The sequence below is a fragment of the Petaurus breviceps genome, unplaced genomic scaffold (assembly GCF_028583685.1).
Source record: "Petaurus breviceps papuanus isolate PSGF00001 unplaced genomic scaffold, PetGlider_PUasm1.0 90887, whole genome shotgun sequence".
NCBI classification, from domain to species: Eukaryota; Metazoa; Chordata; class Mammalia; order Diprotodontia; family Petauridae; genus Petaurus; species Petaurus breviceps.
In genome coordinates, this window is record NW_027187370.1 from 1,528,117 (window position 1) to 1,545,707 (window position 17,591).

At 49.1% G+C, this 17,591-nt stretch overlaps 1 protein-coding gene across 3 annotated transcripts in view; it reads right to left on the minus strand.

The window, feature by feature from the left end:
* Positions 1-100: 100 nt before the first annotated feature.
* Positions 101-17,591, minus strand: part of THRA (thyroid hormone receptor alpha) — a 25,050-nt gene continuing 7,559 nt past the window's right edge. Inside the window, exons 2-9 of one of the 3 annotated variants that reach the window (XM_069074241.1) lie at positions 12,688-13,050; positions 10,398-10,459; positions 9,099-9,199; positions 8,547-8,694; positions 6,370-6,575; positions 5,567-5,713; positions 4,360-4,618; positions 101-3,721 (exon numbers count right to left, since the gene is read on the minus strand). In XM_069074241.1, the coding sequence (XP_068930342.1) occupies positions 3,471-3,721; positions 4,360-4,618; positions 5,567-5,713; positions 6,370-6,575; positions 8,547-8,694; positions 9,099-9,199; positions 10,398-10,459; positions 12,688-12,740 (1,227 nt within the window). In that variant the 5' untranslated portion in view covers positions 12,741-13,050 and the 3' untranslated portion in view covers positions 101-3,470. The remainder of the gene's footprint in view (positions 3,722-4,359; positions 4,619-5,566; positions 5,714-6,369; positions 6,576-8,546; positions 8,695-9,098; positions 9,200-10,397; positions 10,460-12,687; positions 13,051-17,591) is intronic. The other 2 variants (XM_069074243.1, XM_069074242.1) reach the window with 2 other exon arrangements.

Consider the following 17,591-nt stretch of genomic DNA (forward strand, 5'->3'; position numbering starts at 1 on the left):
GAGGGTACTCTTCTGGATCAAAAGCCTACTCTACCAGCAAATTTGGGGTGGGAGGGGAAACATACAACAGATGAAGGCAAAGAAGGGCCCACAAGGGAGCTATTTTCATCATATATTTATTACATAAATATATAGTAAAATAGACGAGCGACAATTACCATAAAAATATCTTTCTTTAAAATCCTGACCCAAAACACAACGGGGTGAAAAATCGCACATAACAGACATACTGATTGTCAATATGGGGTGGGGGGTCAGGATAGGCCTCCTCCCCCCATTCCTCCTACCGGCCATTATCCCTCCCTAAGGGAAGGAGCTACCCCAAACCAGCCATATTTCCCTCCCACCCCCACCCCACAGCACCAGCTTCTCATACATTCAGTAGCGCCCCCAGGCAGTACCCCCCCCAGGAGTTATGGGGTAGGGGCTCCCCTAGTCCCCCTTGTGGACGGTGTATTTGCCCCCCACCCCCTCTCTACCCTGTAGGCCGGCCACCAGGGGATGAGGGCAGGGACAGGGGACTCCTCTCTCCCCACTCCCCCCATCTGGGACAGAGCAAGGTGGGGAGCTGGATGAGGTATGTGTGTTAAGAATGATGGGTGGGGGAATACTGAGATGGGGAAGGAGGCAGGGTGGGAGTAGGGAGTGGGAAGGGGGGCAGTGTAGTGGTCATGGCTCTAGGGCCCCCCTCATCCTATTCTAGGCACCCGCTGCAGTCAATACTGCAACACTAGGCCCCACCCCGACCACTTAAGTGCCCTGGCCTGATACTGGAGGGGGTTTGCTAAGCACCCTCAAGTCATGTCTGTCCACCCCTCCCTCCTTTATTAGCACCAATGATCTCCAAGATTAGGACCCCTAATCCTCTACTTCCCACAGTAGGGCTAGGGGAATTTATGAATCTAGAGCAGGTGCTCTAAGACTCCCTGTCTCCGTAGCCCCTCCAGACCTTCCCCAAATTAAGTATACACACACGAACTTGGAACATTCATCCAAACACACACACACACATACACACAAAACATGCACCATCCATACACATACTTGGACAGACCTTACCCCAGGCTGCTGTCCATCCCTCACCCCCGATACCAAGACAATGCAGGGTAACAAGGGGGTAGGTCATAGCTCATATGGTGTGGTTGGGGGGTGGGTGGTGTGCTGGAAGTAATTCCCAAATGCCTATAAAGGGGCCAATTCCACTTAGCCCCTAAGCCTTCCCTGCTGTGTCCATGGCTGAAAAAAAGTAGACAGTAGACCGAGCAAGTACATTGCTGGCCCTGTTGTGGGGGTAGGGGTAGAAACTCTGAGGAAGGAGACTCATCCTAGTGACCTGGAGTCAAAATCAGTACCCCAGGATAAAGAGACAAAGAGAGACAAAAAGTGTGCCAGGCAAATGTGAAGGACAGACACATGGACAAACATGCATGTGCACATATATGTGCACACACACAACCTAGTCTCTATCCCCCAACCCCTCAGATCTGGGCAGTGTATATGAGGGCAATGGAAGGGGGTGGTAGAGAGGATGGCATCTCTTAGTCTCAGGCCAGGAGATATCCGTGGGTGGGCAGAAGGCCATATTCTGCTCAGTAGAGCTCAAGACAAGGGTTTGAAGGTTGAGGAGGGGTGGTGTGGGGTGTCAGTGCAGGGGGTTAGGCCAAGGGGAGAGGTGGTAAATCCTCTACTGCTTAAGACATTTTTGCCCAAGTAGTGCAAAGAGGAGAAAATCCACAACCCCCTCACCCCCGACACTCTTATCCCAACACCCATGGCTTCTTGGGGCAAGTGTCTCCATCCTTGCCTAAATATGTGACCCCATAGTCCTCTTAACCTGTTCATTCCCTTTCTGGGGGGCTAGGTCCTGCAGTCCCTGGTTGGGGTAGGGGGAGAGAGGCTGCACACTCAAATCAAACAAAGCAGTGAACCCTGGCCAGAAAGATAGTCCCCTCCCCTGGTTTTCATTTTCTTGGGGTGAGAGTGGGAGCACAGCTCAAGCTGGAGTTCCTGAATTAGTTTAAAGGAACAGGAAATCCCTGGTTGGGGTAGGAGGGTGGCAGACAGGGCCAAAGAGTTTCAGAAACAAAAATTAACATCCCCTCAAAAAACCCCATGTCCTCCCAAAAACAAAACTAAGTGCCATTTCCCTAGCCCCTCCATACTACCACCATTGTGGTGCCTTCTGAGACATCAGGACACTGCCAGGAATGGAGGAGAAGGGAAGGAGTTAGTGCATCATGTGCGGGGAGGGGACTGGAATCTTGGAGAAGAGTGGCCTAGGAGTAGAGTTGGGGAGACATGCAGACTGAAAAATGTCCTCCAATGCAGCCTCTCTTGATTGTAGCTAACTCTTCAGGATATGGGGAGGAGAGTGGAGAGCTGAGACCATAGTCTTTCCTGGTGTGGATGCCAAGGTGGTCTGGTGCCCGTCTGGGGCAGGAAAGGGGTGGGCACCGTTTAGGGGAGGGAAGTCCCTGGGATGGTGGGCATTTTAACAGGGAGCCATAATAGGGGGTACTGGCTGGCATCCAGTGTGAGAGGTAGATGGAGCTCAGAATTAGCGGGCACAAGTGGCGAGCAGAGGGTGCAAAAGTGTGTGCGCCAAGGGGGCAAGTGAGGAGGGGAGGGAAATGGAGGTGGCCAGGACTCTGTGGCTTTAACTCTGATTGGCAGCCCCACCCTGGAGGTGGTTGTGATGGTGGGTCTCATGTTTTTTTTTGTTTTGTTTTTGGGGGGGTGGCAGCTGTCAAAGTGCATTGGGATGGGTAAGTCTTGTCCTATCTCCCCCACCCCAGGTCCTCTCCCCAGCCGGCCTCAATAATTTAATATCATCATCTCTCTGTCTCTCTTTTTTTTTTTGTCTTTTTCTCTCTTTCTCTATTTTTTTCTCCACTTTTCTTTCTTTTACCCTCTTGCTTCCAAAGTGCAGTTAGAGTGACTATAACTTTTAACCTCCCAGGGAGGAGCCAATGCTGAGGCTTCTCTGTGCAACCCAGGTATCTGAGCATAAAAAGAGGGGCCCTAGTCCAGGACCTGGGTTAAGAAATAAGAGGGAGAGGGGGAGGCTTTTTGGTGGGGGGAGGGGTTGAGGGCAGCTCCCCCCACAATCCCCCTTCCTTCCCCTACAGTTCAGATGGCTCCTTGTCCCATCTCTTCTCCCCATCTTCCCCCTGCCCTGCGGGGTGGGGCTCCTAAAAACTGCCAGAGGACTCCCCTTCCCACTGGCATTGTCCTTTTTCATTTTCTTGAGTTGGTTTTTCTTTTGTTTGTTTGTTTTGCCTGATCCCAGGGCAGGAAGGAGGTCTCTGAGGAGGGATCTTGGCTAGGCTGTGTGTGGGAGGCAAAAATATATAGAAGGAAAGACAGAAGAAGGATGTAGGGTGGTATCCCTTAGCCCTGCCCCTTCTCCTGCTGCACCCCCTGCAGCTCCACAGGCCCCACCTCTCTTCATCCCCCCCAGCATTGGGGGTTTAGACTTCCTGATCCTCGAAGACCTCGAGGAAGAGTGGAGGAAAGAGTTCGGTGGGGCACTCGACTTTCATGTGTAGGAACCGGCTGGCATGGCAGGCCCCGATCATCCGGAGGTCAGTCACCTTCATCAGCAGCTTGGGCCAGAAGTGGGGAATGTTGTGTTTGCGGTAGTTGATGTAGTGCTCGAAAGCCAGCAGGTAAGCCTCCTGGCACTTCTCGATCTTGTCCACACACAGCAGGCCCGAGCGGTCTGTATTGGAGAGAAAGGAGGCAAGGAATGACTGCTTGCCCTAACAACTAGGGAAAGGCCAGAGGATCCCAAGGGGAGGGAGATGACAGCAAAGGACGCCTGAGGAAAAGGGCTAGGGGAAAGAATACTAGAAGTATAGAAGAAGGAATCTGACAACCACAGAAAAAGAATGGAGCTAAGGGACTGAGGGCTGCAAGAGAAACTGAGGGACAAAGAATTGGGGAGAAGAACCTGAGGTACCAATGGGAGACGGAGAGACTGAGAAGCCTGGGAAAGACTGAGGAACAGAGAAAGTTGTGGGAGAGACCAAGGGACTGAGAGCTGGGAGAAAAACTGAGGAACAGCAGGGAGACAAAAGGACAGGAGGATAGGGAAAAAACTAAGGGAGAGAAAGAGGCTGAGAGACAAAGGAAGGTAGAGGAGACACTGAGGAGAAGAGGGAGAAAATGAGGAAAAAAAGAGACTGAAGACCACCGAGGAGAGAGCTTGAGGGACTGGGGGTTAGAAGAAAGGCAGAGAGGATGGACAGACAGAACAGAGAGACTGAAGGAGACAGACATATCAGGAGGAGCAGAAAGAAGGAAACCTGCAAACCCAAAGCATCTTCCCAAGGGTCTCTTCTGTCTCATGACTGGTACCTGAAGACATGAGCAGCACAGCCTGAAGCAGAGCGACTTCTGTGTCGTCTAGGTTGAAGGCAGAGAGTGACTTGCCCAGGTCGAAGATGGCATCAGAGACCACCCCCAGGCCACCATTCTTTAGCTGCTCCCGTTTGACCGCCATCTCCCCACTCAGTGTTAAGGTCTCACTCTCGGGATCATAGCGAACGGCAGCTCGAAGAGACATGATCTCCATGCAGCAGCCCTTCAGCAAGATGATCTGGTCTTCACAAGGCAGCTGAGGGAAAAGGGGTCAAGAGGCAGGAAGGTCAATTCCTCCTTCTATGGTCCCTAGATCTCTTCCACCATACCTCCACACTACCCCCCCCAACCAGGGCTGGAGCCCAAGGGTCCCCCTAAAGCTGAATTCGTTGCTACAACAGCAGATAGGAGAAAGGTAGCAAGAAGATAAAGCAGGAGATCTTAATCTAGGAGTCTAAAAATTGGTTTGTAAAACTATTTTGATAGTTATATTTCTAAGGAATTCGTTTCCTTTGTAATTCTATCATTTCATTGTATGCATATATGAACAATCTGAGAAGAGTTCCATAGGCTTCATCAGATTGCCAAAGGTGTCCATGACCCACAGAAAGACTGAAAACCCCTGGGGTAATGAAAATGGTGCTAGACTTGGTATCAGGAGAGTCTTAATTACAAAATGTACTAGCTTAAGCTCTCTGAGTCTCAGGTTTTTTTAATCTGTAAAACAGAACTCATGATACCTGCCATACCAATCCCACTGAGTTATCGGGATTAAATGAGATAATGTATGTAAAGCACTCTTGTAAACCTGAAAATTATACATAATCATAATTACCAATTATTATTTGGTTAGACTATGGAAGAAATTTCCAGCATACACATGGTAGGAACTCTAGGACAGGCTGCTGTGGCAGGGGTGAGGGAACAGGGGCAGGGTGTTAGGGTAACTAGCACTCTCTTTCCCCAGATATTAGTCAGCACAACAATGTGGGAGTGAAGGGAAGAAAGGGAAGAAACCAGAGGCAATTCTGTTATGAAAACCTCATGTTCCCAGTGGTAGGTGACAAATGGATGAAATGAGATGGCTTTGGGGCTTCTCAGATAAACATTTTCAGATGGGGTAATTTTGAGAATAGTCCCAGTTTTCCCACCTGTCCCAAATTGCTTCCCCAAGTCCCACACCCCTCTCCCTCCTGATACCCACCTCGGAGAACATGGGCAGTTTTTTGGCAAAGTCCACCACACGGGTGATAGCCGGGGTGATGATCTTGGTAAACTCACTGAAGGCCTCCAGGTCCACCTTGTCCCCATCTGGCATCGAGGCCATGGGTGACTGGCCAATGTCCTCTGGCTAGAGGGAGGGTCAGGGGTCAAGTAGGGCCAGGGACCCCATTTAACCCCTCACTATAGGACACTGCCCACCAGGGGGAGCTCCAGGGCAGCTCAGGAAGGAGGAGGCTGGCACTCAGGTACCCACCTTCCCCCTTCTTCCAGGGAGTACAGAAATCTGGCAACCTGAGGCCAGTTTCCTGTGCTGATATTGTGTGTCTCTTCCCCCAGATGCCCATTCACTTGAGACTTCATTCGGCCTATCCCCACCCTGTCCTGTTGCTGACAGTGTATAGAGTTCTGTGGTGGGGAGGATACAGAAAAAAGACAGGCTATGGTCCTCATGGAATTCCCAATCAATGAGAGAAAAACCTACAATCCCTATTTTTAGGAATACATTTCAGTCTGATGGGGAAGACTCAGTCCGTACAGCAAGGGAACTTCTGGTGTAAGTCCAAAGGGAGACTCAAGCCCTGACCGCAGCAAGTTTTTCAGCCTGATGACAGTCTTTACCCTCCCAGCTCCCTACTTTCCTACTTCTTGTGATGGCCCAGTACTCATCAGGGAAGACTTTCTGAAAAATGCCAGTTTTCTCCTCTTAATGGCCACTTAGCACCCATCTGTCTATTCTCTATCCATTCTTTTCTGTCACTGTTTCAATTTCCCCCTCCCCCTTACCAAGAATTTCCGTTTTTGCTTCCAATGACTTCCTTGGGCATTGGTGCTTCGGTGGGCTTCTGTTACCAGATGAATAAGATCCCATTCCTCAGGGCTGGGCTCTGGCCGCTGCTGCAGTGAGCGAATCATTTCTTCCTTGCGACGCCGCTCCCGGTTCTCCTCAATCAGCTTTCGCTTTGCCACCCTCTTTGAATCATCCAGGACCACTGTAGAAGGATAGTGACAATCCCTCCAGTCTGTTCTGCATTCTCATCTCCAGGCACAGAACAGAGTGAGGTATCCTGTCTTTCAATCTTGATGCAAACATTAGTTACCTGGGGAAAGATTCCCTGATTGTCTTCCCTCCTTGCCTCTGCCTCTTGGAATCTCTGCCTTCTTTCAGAGCCCAGCTCAGGGGCCAACTTCTTCAACAAGACTTTTTCTGACCACCTCCCCTCCTCCCACTGTCACTGTTATTCCTCATTCCCTTTTGAAATTACTTTGTAATTATTTTCGTATATACTGTATCTTTGCCCCCTTCATAAAGAGTAAGGTGCTTTATAAACCATACACCACCACAGACAAGCCATTAATTCTGTTCCCTGACCAATCTCTCATCTTTATCCTCCCAGCATATTATATTATACTGTGGTGTGAATTTCTTCCCAGCATGGTTGGAAAAGATGAGTGTCTCCATTATTTTATCTCTAGATTCTGTGATAACATCCCCCATATTACAGAGTGGAAAACTGAGACCTAGAAGCTTTGCATAAAGTAACAAAGGTCTTTAGGAAAGATTCTGGGCCAGGAGCCTTGATCACTTGCAGGATTTTTTTTTTCTAGTAAGCCATTCCTTAACTCTTGGATGCCTTGAACAAAAAAGACCCTGCATATTTCATTCTTTCAACCAATGGAAAAAAGCTAAAGAGTCCTAGAGGCCAGTTATTGAAAGCCTCTCCCATTCTCCAGTCAGGAATGGGATGGATATCCTTCCTGGTAACCAGTGGATGGCACCTTTAGAGGGAGCACAGCACCAAGCTGGGAGTTGGCATCTTTTCCCTTTTTATCCTATTTCTCCCCTAACACTCCATTATCTGAGGCCTTTACACTTTGGAAGGCAGAAAACCAATGGGTCTTGTGCCTGGGGGACCTTTTTTTAAGGGAGGGGAGGTGGTAGTAGGGGCTTATGAGTATCTCTAGATACTGTCTACCTTTTTCTGAGGGAGTTGCTTCATCAAATGTCCCCTTTGAGGGAAGAAAGGAGCTATTGGGAAGGGAGCAAAAATGAAAGTTTCCAATGCCCCCCAGCATCTGACTTGCATGTGTCTGTTGCATTTATCCTGCACAAGTTCTCGATTTCCTCATCTGTCAAATGGAGATAATCAGAGCATCTACCTCACAGGGTCGTTGTGAGGCTCAGAGGACATAAAATCTTTGACAAATCTTAAAGTATCACGTAAATGTGAGTTACCATCTCTTGTAAGGCATCGTGGCATAGTGGCTCTCAAGCTGACTTTTGAGAGGTAGGAAAGCCTGAATTGAGGTCTCACTTCTGAGACATAGTGGCCACGTGGCTGCACAAGGCAACCTCACAGTGCCCTAAGCAACTGTCTTAAGACTGTTAGTTGCAGAGGTGACACCCTACATCTGCTAAGGGAGTTTGCTCACCCAGGAGTTGAGCATATAACCAGTGAAATCAGAGGCACAGGCCCTGTGCTCTCACTCAGTATCACAGTCCTTCCCTCCGTCAGATCATAAGCCCCTTGAGAGCAGGATCTATGTCCTGAGAGGCAGCTTGGAGTTGTGAGACCCAGCCTCAAATCCCACTCCAGACATTCAATAGCTGGGGGACCAGGAACAATTCAGTAAACCTCTCAGAGCCTCAGTCTCTTCATCTAGAAATTAAGGAAAATGGGTGACCTCTGAGCTTCATAGGATTGTTGTGATTAAAGTGCTTTAAACTTTAAAGTGCTCTGTCATAGGAGTTTTTACCTCCTTAGGCCCAGGCCCTAGTCCAGTGCTTCCATATACGAAAACTAATAATAAACATGTTTGTTGAATCAACTGGATGAGGAGTCATGGTAAGGATGGCCTGGGATGTGGGGGTAGGAATCTGAGATCCTAGAAGGACAAGTACTTTGACCCTGGGTCTCTTCTTTCTGCCCTGACCATGCTTCCCCAACTCCATGCTCTCTTACAATCCATGGCCATGCCCACGGAGATGCATTTCTTAAAGCGACATAGCTGGCACTGGTTTCTGGTGATCTTGTCAATGATGCAACAGCCATCGTATTTGCAGGAGTAAGTGGGATGAAGGTTTTTCTGGATCGTGCGCCGGAAGAAGCCCTAGGAGATGGGTGCAGATAAAGGACCAACTTCTAGATTCCTGCCCCTCCAACCCACCAGACATTTGAACCAAAAGGCCTGAAAGGAAGTGATAGATTAGAAAGCACACCTTGCCCCAGCCCACAGGGCTGAGATCATAGAGAGTCCAATGGGTTTTTGTAGCTCATTAGCTGTCTATAGAGGAGGACACAATTGGACAGGTTTGAAAGGTCAGCAACTTGGGGAAATGGGCCTGGATGTGGTGAAAGCAGTTGGAGATAATGGAGAGGAAGGTGAGGAGTCTAAAGAGTCTTAGAATGGGTGCCCAGCAAAGATGGAAGAAGGTAACAGAGACTAGTGGGAGGGGCTGGGGGGCAGTGTAAAAAGAGGTCAGCTGGAGGAAGGAACAGTGTCGGGGTCTGTACCTTGCAGCCTTCACAAGTGATGCATCGGTAATGATAACCTGTGGCCTTGTCTCCACACACCACACACTGCTCATCTTTGTCCAGGTAACTAGGGATGTACCCTGTAGGAAAAGGAGGTGAGGAGACATAGCTTTGGGGGTCAGGTGGAGTCTTAAGGCCAAGGCTAATATCCCTCTCCATATCTCAGCTCTTCCTTGTCAGCCAGAGCCCATGTCCCATCTGTAGCAGCAAGCACCCCAAGCGTCCTCAGGGTTTGCTGCTAACACGGGTTCTTGGATCTGCTTTGTTAAAGGAAAGCAACTCAAAATGGGTTAACAAGCTTACTTTAATCAGTCAGACATATATTGTTTACCTTGTTCAGGGGAAAAGGTCAGCACCCCGAACTTCAAAGTACACAGACAGAATTATCAAGACAGAAACAGATCTAGTAGACAGATTTCAAACTGTCCAACCATTACATCCATACCCAGTCAACATCTGGGTTTCCACATCTGGGTTTTTCAAAGCCGGAGTGGGGGGCGCCCTGGACAACGGCTTCCCAGAATACAGATCAAATCATAGAACACTTCTCAAAGTGAGCCCCCAAACAAAGCTACACATCAGGGCTTATATAGCCTTCTCCTGGCTCAGAGAATGTAACAACCTTATTGACCCACTGGCCAATCAAAAAGTATCTACTGAAAAACAAGCCTCCCACCCCAGGCTCCAGGTGTACTTTAGTCTAGCGGCAGGGAAGATCTTTAAATTTGCATTTCCATTACACCATCCCAGTTCTGGGCTATTCCTTTGATCTAGTTTGTAGAGGAATGGGTTGTATGGGGTGAGGACATGCTATGGCATACATAATGTCAAGATAACATTAGAAATGTGTCACTGAGTTTCATAATCCATCCAAACAAGGACCAAGTGGCATATGTGTTAAAAGGCAAACATTTGGGGGCAGCTAGGTGGCACAGTGAATAGAGCACCGGCCCTGGAGTCAGGAGGACCTGAGTTCAAATCCAGCCTCAGACACTTAACACTTCTCTTACTAGCTGTTTGACCTTGGGCAAGTCACTTAACCCCAATTGCCCTGCCTTTCCCCCTCCAAAAAGAAAAAGAAAAGGCAAACAGTCGTCCTCCTAGACTCAAAGGCCAAGAATATGCCCCCTAGACACTCTAATTTCCTTCAGGAGCTCAGTTAAGAGCTATAACCCTTCTCCCAGGGCACAGGAGTTGACAGCCCAGCCACCAGAATTAGCCTGGAATAGTTTAGGGGAGACTAAAGGGGTGGGGAGGGAAATAGACAGTCGATCTCACCTGACATGCTGGTTTTCAGGGAACATTGGCTGGTCTTTCTTTTCCTCTTGCCATCCAGTGACCTGGTTGAGGGATGGGGGAAGCCATATGAACTTTCTGCTGGTTGGTCCTTGGAGGAAACCCCACTCACTGGAGAACATCTGGCCCCACCTCCCCAGTCGCAACTGTCTCCCATCTTATGTGGAGCCCCACCAACCTCCGAGGTCAGCTAACAGGGCTAGGAAGGGTCCTGCTATTTGAGAAGTTCAGGGCTGGTAGACAAGGAGTTTGGTCAGGTACAGGCAAGTTCCAGAGTCCCAGTACATATATACACATCTGAATGATAAGCCCTGGAACCTGCACATTTTGCAGAACCTCTAGTAATAATAGCACATTCGCAGAACTAGTACATGCCCATGGGTTACAGGACTCTCAGGATGAACATACTTGCAGATTGTACAAGCTTAGATACATGCACATATAGGATGCATCATTTCCAGGAAACATGCATGTTGACATGCAAGAACACAGTAAGCAACTTTTAGAAGGAACATGCATGTTCTACGGCCTCCAAGAGATATACTTATTATATAACCCTTAGTATATGCACACATATTGCATAATCCCCAATGCACACACTTTATATAACCCTCTATATGCATACCAATGTTGTATAACTTTCCTACTTCTCCCCTCTTCCCAGTGGAGATTGCTTATTCCCTGTCCCTCTTACATACAGTGGTCACCCCAAACACAGATATGCTAGATATATCCCTCACTGAGGTTATCCAACGTGTCAGTGTCTGGTTCCTTAACAGCTGGAGGGTGATGCTTTCTTCTGGCTGGGTATTGTTAGGTGAGGGCAAGCCTCACTCATTCTCTGAAAATCCCTGATTTGGAGTATTTGGGTGTAGACAATTCCAGGAATGGCCACAAGATGGCGAAAACCTGTAGTGGTGGTGGTAGTGGTAGTGGTGGTGATGGTAGGAGCAGCGACAGCAGGGGAGATCCTCAAGCAGTGTGGGTAGAGAGGATGGGAGCCTGAGTCCAGTAAGTCCCTACCATTCCCAGACTAATCAGGGGACATATAGATGCTTCACAAAGTGTCTAGCACATCCCTGATTCAACTCTGGAATAACCAGACACGGCAACCCTCAGGCATCCATAGCCAGGTGTCATTAGGACACAGTGTGTGTAAGAAGCATTCCAGAGAGAGAGACATGGAGACACAATCTACCTCCCCATAGTCCAGTTGGGGTTAGGGATAGGAAGCTTCCATGTATTCCCAAAAAACCCACTCCTACCCTGGCCAGAGTTCTCAGGCTTCACCTACCTCCTCCTCTTCCCTTGGGACCCTGTTGTGGCCCTATCCCCCCTCACCAGTTTGCTGAGCCAGGCTGGGCTTCAAGCCTCTTGGCACAGTTCCCATCTCCTTGGCAACAGCCACACCGCTCCCCAGAGCACCCTCTCCCCCTTCCCCAGTCATGAGCACAGGCTGTACCCAGCACTCCAGGCTTCATGCCAATTGGGACAGGGCACTGTGCCACATGGAGACAATTAGGGTGGGCAATGATACCCTCTCCTCCCCTAAATTCTTCTCATACACAACAAAAATCACATTCCCTCCTCCAAACATAGGTGCTCAAATGGCCGCCTTTCCATAGGTATACACAAAACCTTAGGGGCTGGTATATACTCCTCCTACCTGGGAGAAACCCCAAGAGATTCCTTTTTTACCTTTCCCTTATATGAACAAAGAAAAGCTGACAGGGACACAACATACTCTGAACATGTATGTGCAGAATGACCATCTGTCCATGGACACATGTACTGTGCAAACGTCATATGACCACCTGCTCACCAGCTTCCCTTCCCCCTACCTCTCTCTTGCATACCATCATCTCCTGCCAGAATCTAACTACCTGCTCTACGAGGGAATCTGGAGGTAAACATGTCTCCTAAAAAAAAAAAGAGGGGGCTGTCTGGGGAATAGTGGTCAGCCAGCCACATTGCTGCCATAGTTACCCTCAGAGAAACATGGCACGTGGGAAAAGTTCTGCATCTAAAATCAGAGGACCTGGGTTCAAGTCTCAGCTCTGCCACGCTACACTTGGGACGGCAGACAAGTCACAACTTTTCTGAGCCTTTTTTTTAATTTGTAAAACGAGGGGGATTAGGTTTGACAACTCTGTCTATCTCCAACTCTATGAACTAAAGAAAAAATGATTATGCTTTAATTTTCCATCATTAATTCAGAGAGATGATACCCACCCTCTAGGGGTTGGGGCTACAGGCCTATCATGCTCATTACCTGTTCTCCTCTGGGTCAGACCCACAATCCAGTTTGCTTGGCTTCTGTTCCATTCACTGCAATTCCATCCAGGATTGCCCCCCTCCCCCAGCACTCCAACAGACTGAAGTAGGCACAGCAACCTTCTGTAGGTAGAGCCACGAGCCTCCCCCCCCACCACCCGGGCTCTAGGGTACAGCGCCCATGGTGCCTGGCCTCAGCGTTTGGCCTGCCATGCCATGCCCCACGCCCCACAGGGGGCGGGTGGCAGGGGGGTGGCCAGGGAGTAATGTGGTGGAAGGGCTGGGGGTATAAGCTGGCTTCTGGGGAGAGTTCTGAGTTGGGGGGAGGGGGGAGCAGCTGTAGAGTCTTGTCCTGAGGGCCCTGAGGAAAGAAGAAAGAGCAAGGATTGAGACAGGTACCCATGGGAGCAGGGGTTATTCCAGATTAATAGTAAGGGTACCTGAAGCCCATTATGAAACTGGCGGCTGGTGCCAGAGGAAAGCTGATGCTGTGAAGATGAAGGGAGAGGTAGGCACCTAAAGTGTTCCTCCCTCCTCCACCACCCATGCCCTTGAGTCAGGCTCAGAGTAAAGGTCCTATCAGAAATGGGACAGCTACCCCACCTCCAGCCCAATCTCTCTAAACATTCATCAAGGCTCATAAGGGACAGGAGGCGGCATAAACAAAGAAGGATTAGGCAACAAGGCAAATGCCAACTTTGGCATTCTCTACTAATGCCACCAGAAACAAGTGGAACTCCTAGGGAGAGACAGGTAGAGAAAGAGGCAGAGTACTGGAGTTGGCATCAGGAAGACCCAAGTTCATATCTAGCCCCAGACACTTACTAGCTGTGTGACTCTGGACAAGTCACTTAACCTGTCTGCCTCAGTTTCCTCATATGTAAAATGGGGAAAATAATAGCACCTATCTCCCAGGGTTGTTAGGAGGAACAAATGTGATACTATTTTAAGCACTTGGCAAGATATAAATGCTAGCTTATGATGATGATGATGAGGAGGAGGAGGAGAACAAGGAGATGTGAACAGAAGGGAGAGTTTCCTGCTCATTATCAATCAACCCACAGTGCTATGTACACTGCTAGGGAAGTGAGACCCTCTCACATCCTATGAGATAGGTTATCTTATTTATTCCCATTTTAAAGATGTGATATTTAATAAGTGCTTAAGAGACAATTCAAACTCAGATCTCTGACTCCAACTCTGGTGCTCTGTCTTTTACATCAGTGGTGTCAAACTCCAACAGAAAAGGAGCCATGAGTACCAGAGGCATCTGGGTGTGTGGAGCAGAAGTATCAAGCACTCTAGGCATGGCCCCATGCTGCCATCACTCCTCAGTGGGGCCAGAACCAGATTAAAATGGAAGTGGGAAACATTTAACAAAAATTAATAAAAATACAATAGAACATAGATGATGCCAATAATATGTGGTTTTCTATGTCAATATGCTGCCTTCAGGGGTCCTTCTAGCCCTCTAAGTGACACCACTGAAGTAGAGGATAGGGCACCAGAGTTGGAATCAGGAAGATCTGACCTTGAATCTTGACTTAAGTACTTACTTAAGTAGTGCATACTTAAATATGATCCTGGATAAGTCCCTTCCCTGCTTCTGCCTCAGTTTCCATATCTGTAAAATGGGGCTCAATAATATAACCTAATAAAATACAATCATCTACTCCATAGAGTTGGGTGAGGATTGAATGAGATAATGTGTAAAGAGCTTTGCAAATCTTATGTTAGTTCTTATGATTTTTATTGTTAAATACAAATGCTGAAGTAAGATAGTCTGTGCCCTGAAGGAGCTTACCTTCTACAAAGGAGATACAACGTGTTCACAGATAAGGAAATGTAGCCAGTTCTCCATACTTATGTTCCCCATTCCCCCTTTTGCCAACCTACTAAATGATGGCTCAGTAACTCAGGAGCCCCCCATTCCACAAAGACTGCTGCTGTGACTAAGCTCCATATTACCTGTATCCAAGTTAGTGGGCCTGAATCATGCTCCTGCTCCCCAGACAGGCTGGGGGAAAGGCGACAGGGACAAGGCTGTCCTAGACCATCCACCTTTTCAGCACTGTCACCCTGATGTCATAACACAGGTATAAGACTAGAGATTGTGGGCTGGGGTGTGCATGTGGGTGTTGGTATATGAATTCATAGTTATGTCTGTGTGGAGAGGAGAGAGGGCAGAAGGTCATGCAGCTTTGGCACCATAGACCTCGACCTTGGGCCCCCAAGCCCCACCCCTGGAAAGCTGATAAGAGACTGGGGGGAAAGATAAGGAAAAGAGTCTAGGCATGGGGCAAGAAGCCTGGAACTCAAAAGCAGGGTCCCTGGATCTAGATTCGGAGTTGGAAGGGGAGAGAAAGAGAAGGGTTGCCCATTCTGCTATAGATATCTTTGGGGGGTAGGGTTGGCAGGAGACAGGGGGGCCCAATAGGGGGCTGGGGGGCCAGGCGGGGAGTCTCAGGCTGGGAGCCATCAGGAAAGTAGGTCAAGTTTTTCTTGGCTGCTGGAGAAATTCCTGTTATAAATTTATAATGGTGCAGCCAGCCCTAAGGGGTGGGGGGTTGGAGGAGGGGGAAAAGGGGGGGCTGAAGATTGAGCACCGTGGTCTCCTACTCCCTAGGGGGGTAGCACTGGGAGTGGTGGGGATGGATGAGGGGCTGCTCTCTCAGCTGGGGGTAGGGTGGGATGGTGGAGTAGAAGAAGGGGGCTGGACAATGAGACTATTTGGTATCTCTATCTCTCTGGCCCTCTTTCTGTCTTGATGCTGTGCTCAGTCTCTTTGGTGTCTCTGTCTCTGTGTGTCTCCCTGTCTCCCTCCAGGCCATGCCTTGGTGCTTGGCACACCCTGGCTGTGGGCACTGCCCCCGCCCGTCTCCTGCCTGCCTGGCACACTGCCACCACTTGTTTACAGAAGCTGGAAAAATCCACTCACCAGCAGGAGGCCTGAGCACCCCTGGGGAAAGGAGGAGGGCCTGTACAGGAGTGGGCATGATGAGAGGGACAGCCCTGTGCAGTGGGCCTAGAAACAGGCCACAGTCCTAGGGCCTAGGAGGACAGTTTGTAGAGCTGTTCATTAAGACCCGGGTGGTGGTGTCATCACCTACTAGCTTTGGCAACCCTGCTTCAGATCCCTGTGCTTCTAACCAAGACTTCAAATGGATGGCCAGAGCTCCTGGAACCCCTTAGTATTCCCAGGGAGCACAGGCCTAGGCATGATGTCAAAGTAGCTACCATGCTTGATGCATCAATCCTACCGCGGCCCTGACTTAAAATGGATACAGGCAACAGTTGAGACTCATGCCCCTGAGGGGAAGGACACCTATGCAGAGCTGACTGACACCCAAAGTGTCATGAGCATGTGCTCCTCCTGGTCATTCATGAGCCTTGTCTATTGCAACCTCCCTTGCCAGGGAAAAGAGATGTCTTGCCCACAGGTTGGGTATCTGTGCCTGGATCCCAGCAGAAAGTTGGTAGTGATAATAACAATGACAGCCACCATTTCTATAGTCCTTCAGACTTTGCAAAGCACTTTGCATAGAGGACCATGGCATTTGAGACCTCACAACAACTCTGTGAGGTAGATGTTATCCTCATTTTAAAGATGGGGAAATGGGATCAGAGAGGTTAAGGAACTTACCCGTGATCACTCAGCTTAAATTTAGAGCTAGGATCTGACCGCAGGCCTTTCTGACTCCAGACATCTATGAGATATGTGATGCTGTCTCTACTTTCTGTGTTTTAGGGTTGTTGTTGTTCTTGTTAGGGGGAATTAAGAGGGAGGGACATTTTCCCTTCTGCAAGGCAATACCCAAATTTTTTAGGCAAAAGAATGGTAAAACAGAAGAGAGGAAACAGCCAGACAGGGACTGCTGCCCTTCTCATCCCATTCCCAGGATTCCCAACACTACTGGATCTCTGCATAAATTCACATGTATTGTTTGCATGTGGTGGTACAGTGTGGGGGAAGTAGAGCCCCAACCAAGGAGAACTGGAGATTCAGTGCCCAGCCTGAGATGCAGCCTTTCTTCTCTCCCCCCTTTCCCTTCCCCCAGTATGCTGAGTTTAATACTCAAAGCTTCTTCCTGAAAGGGGAAGAAAAACACTTCGGGCTTTTTACTCTCAACCTAGAACAACTAGAATGACAGACTGAGAGACAGCAAGGGCCCACCTGTCAGTTGACATCATTCTTCACCCCTCCCCTTTTAGAGCTGTTGGGGGTGGCAATGTGGGCACTGTGCCCATGGAGAAGGAAGCATTTCATTAAGTCTGAGTGCTTTAGTAACAGGGGGAGGGGGAGACATGAGGCCAATGCGGCATCCATAGGCACTGTGCCAACCTTCTACTGCCAACCGGCCCCCATTTCCATGTTGTCCTGCAGTATGATCCTAATACCCAAGTAACTTAGGGGTGGGCAGTCTCCATGCTACTGGGTAGCTCCCAGGACTAGGAGAGAATGTATGTATCTTCACCCTCACCCCTTTCCTCAGAATCTAAACCTCAACTCTACTTCTACCCCAACTTCTCCACCATATCCACACACCCACACACCCACCTCCTACCTCTCTGGTGTCTGTCTGTTCTTGGCTCATTGCCCCACCCAACAAAGGCCCCTGAACTTTGTCCATACTGAACAGGAGAGAAAGCCCAGCCCCCCACCCCAACCTCCCAGATATGGAGACAGACACAGAGGGGAACACACAGAGAGAAAGGAGGGACAGTGGGAAGAAGACAGGGAAAATGGGGGGGGAGAGAAAGAGGGAAGGGAGAGGAAGATGGAGAGACAAGAAAAGAGATAGGAAAGGAAGAAGATGGGAAAGTGGGAGATGGGGAGAGAGGGAGGGAGATGGGGGAGGAGATAGGGAGATGGGTAAGAGTTGGAGAGAGCGGGAGATGGGG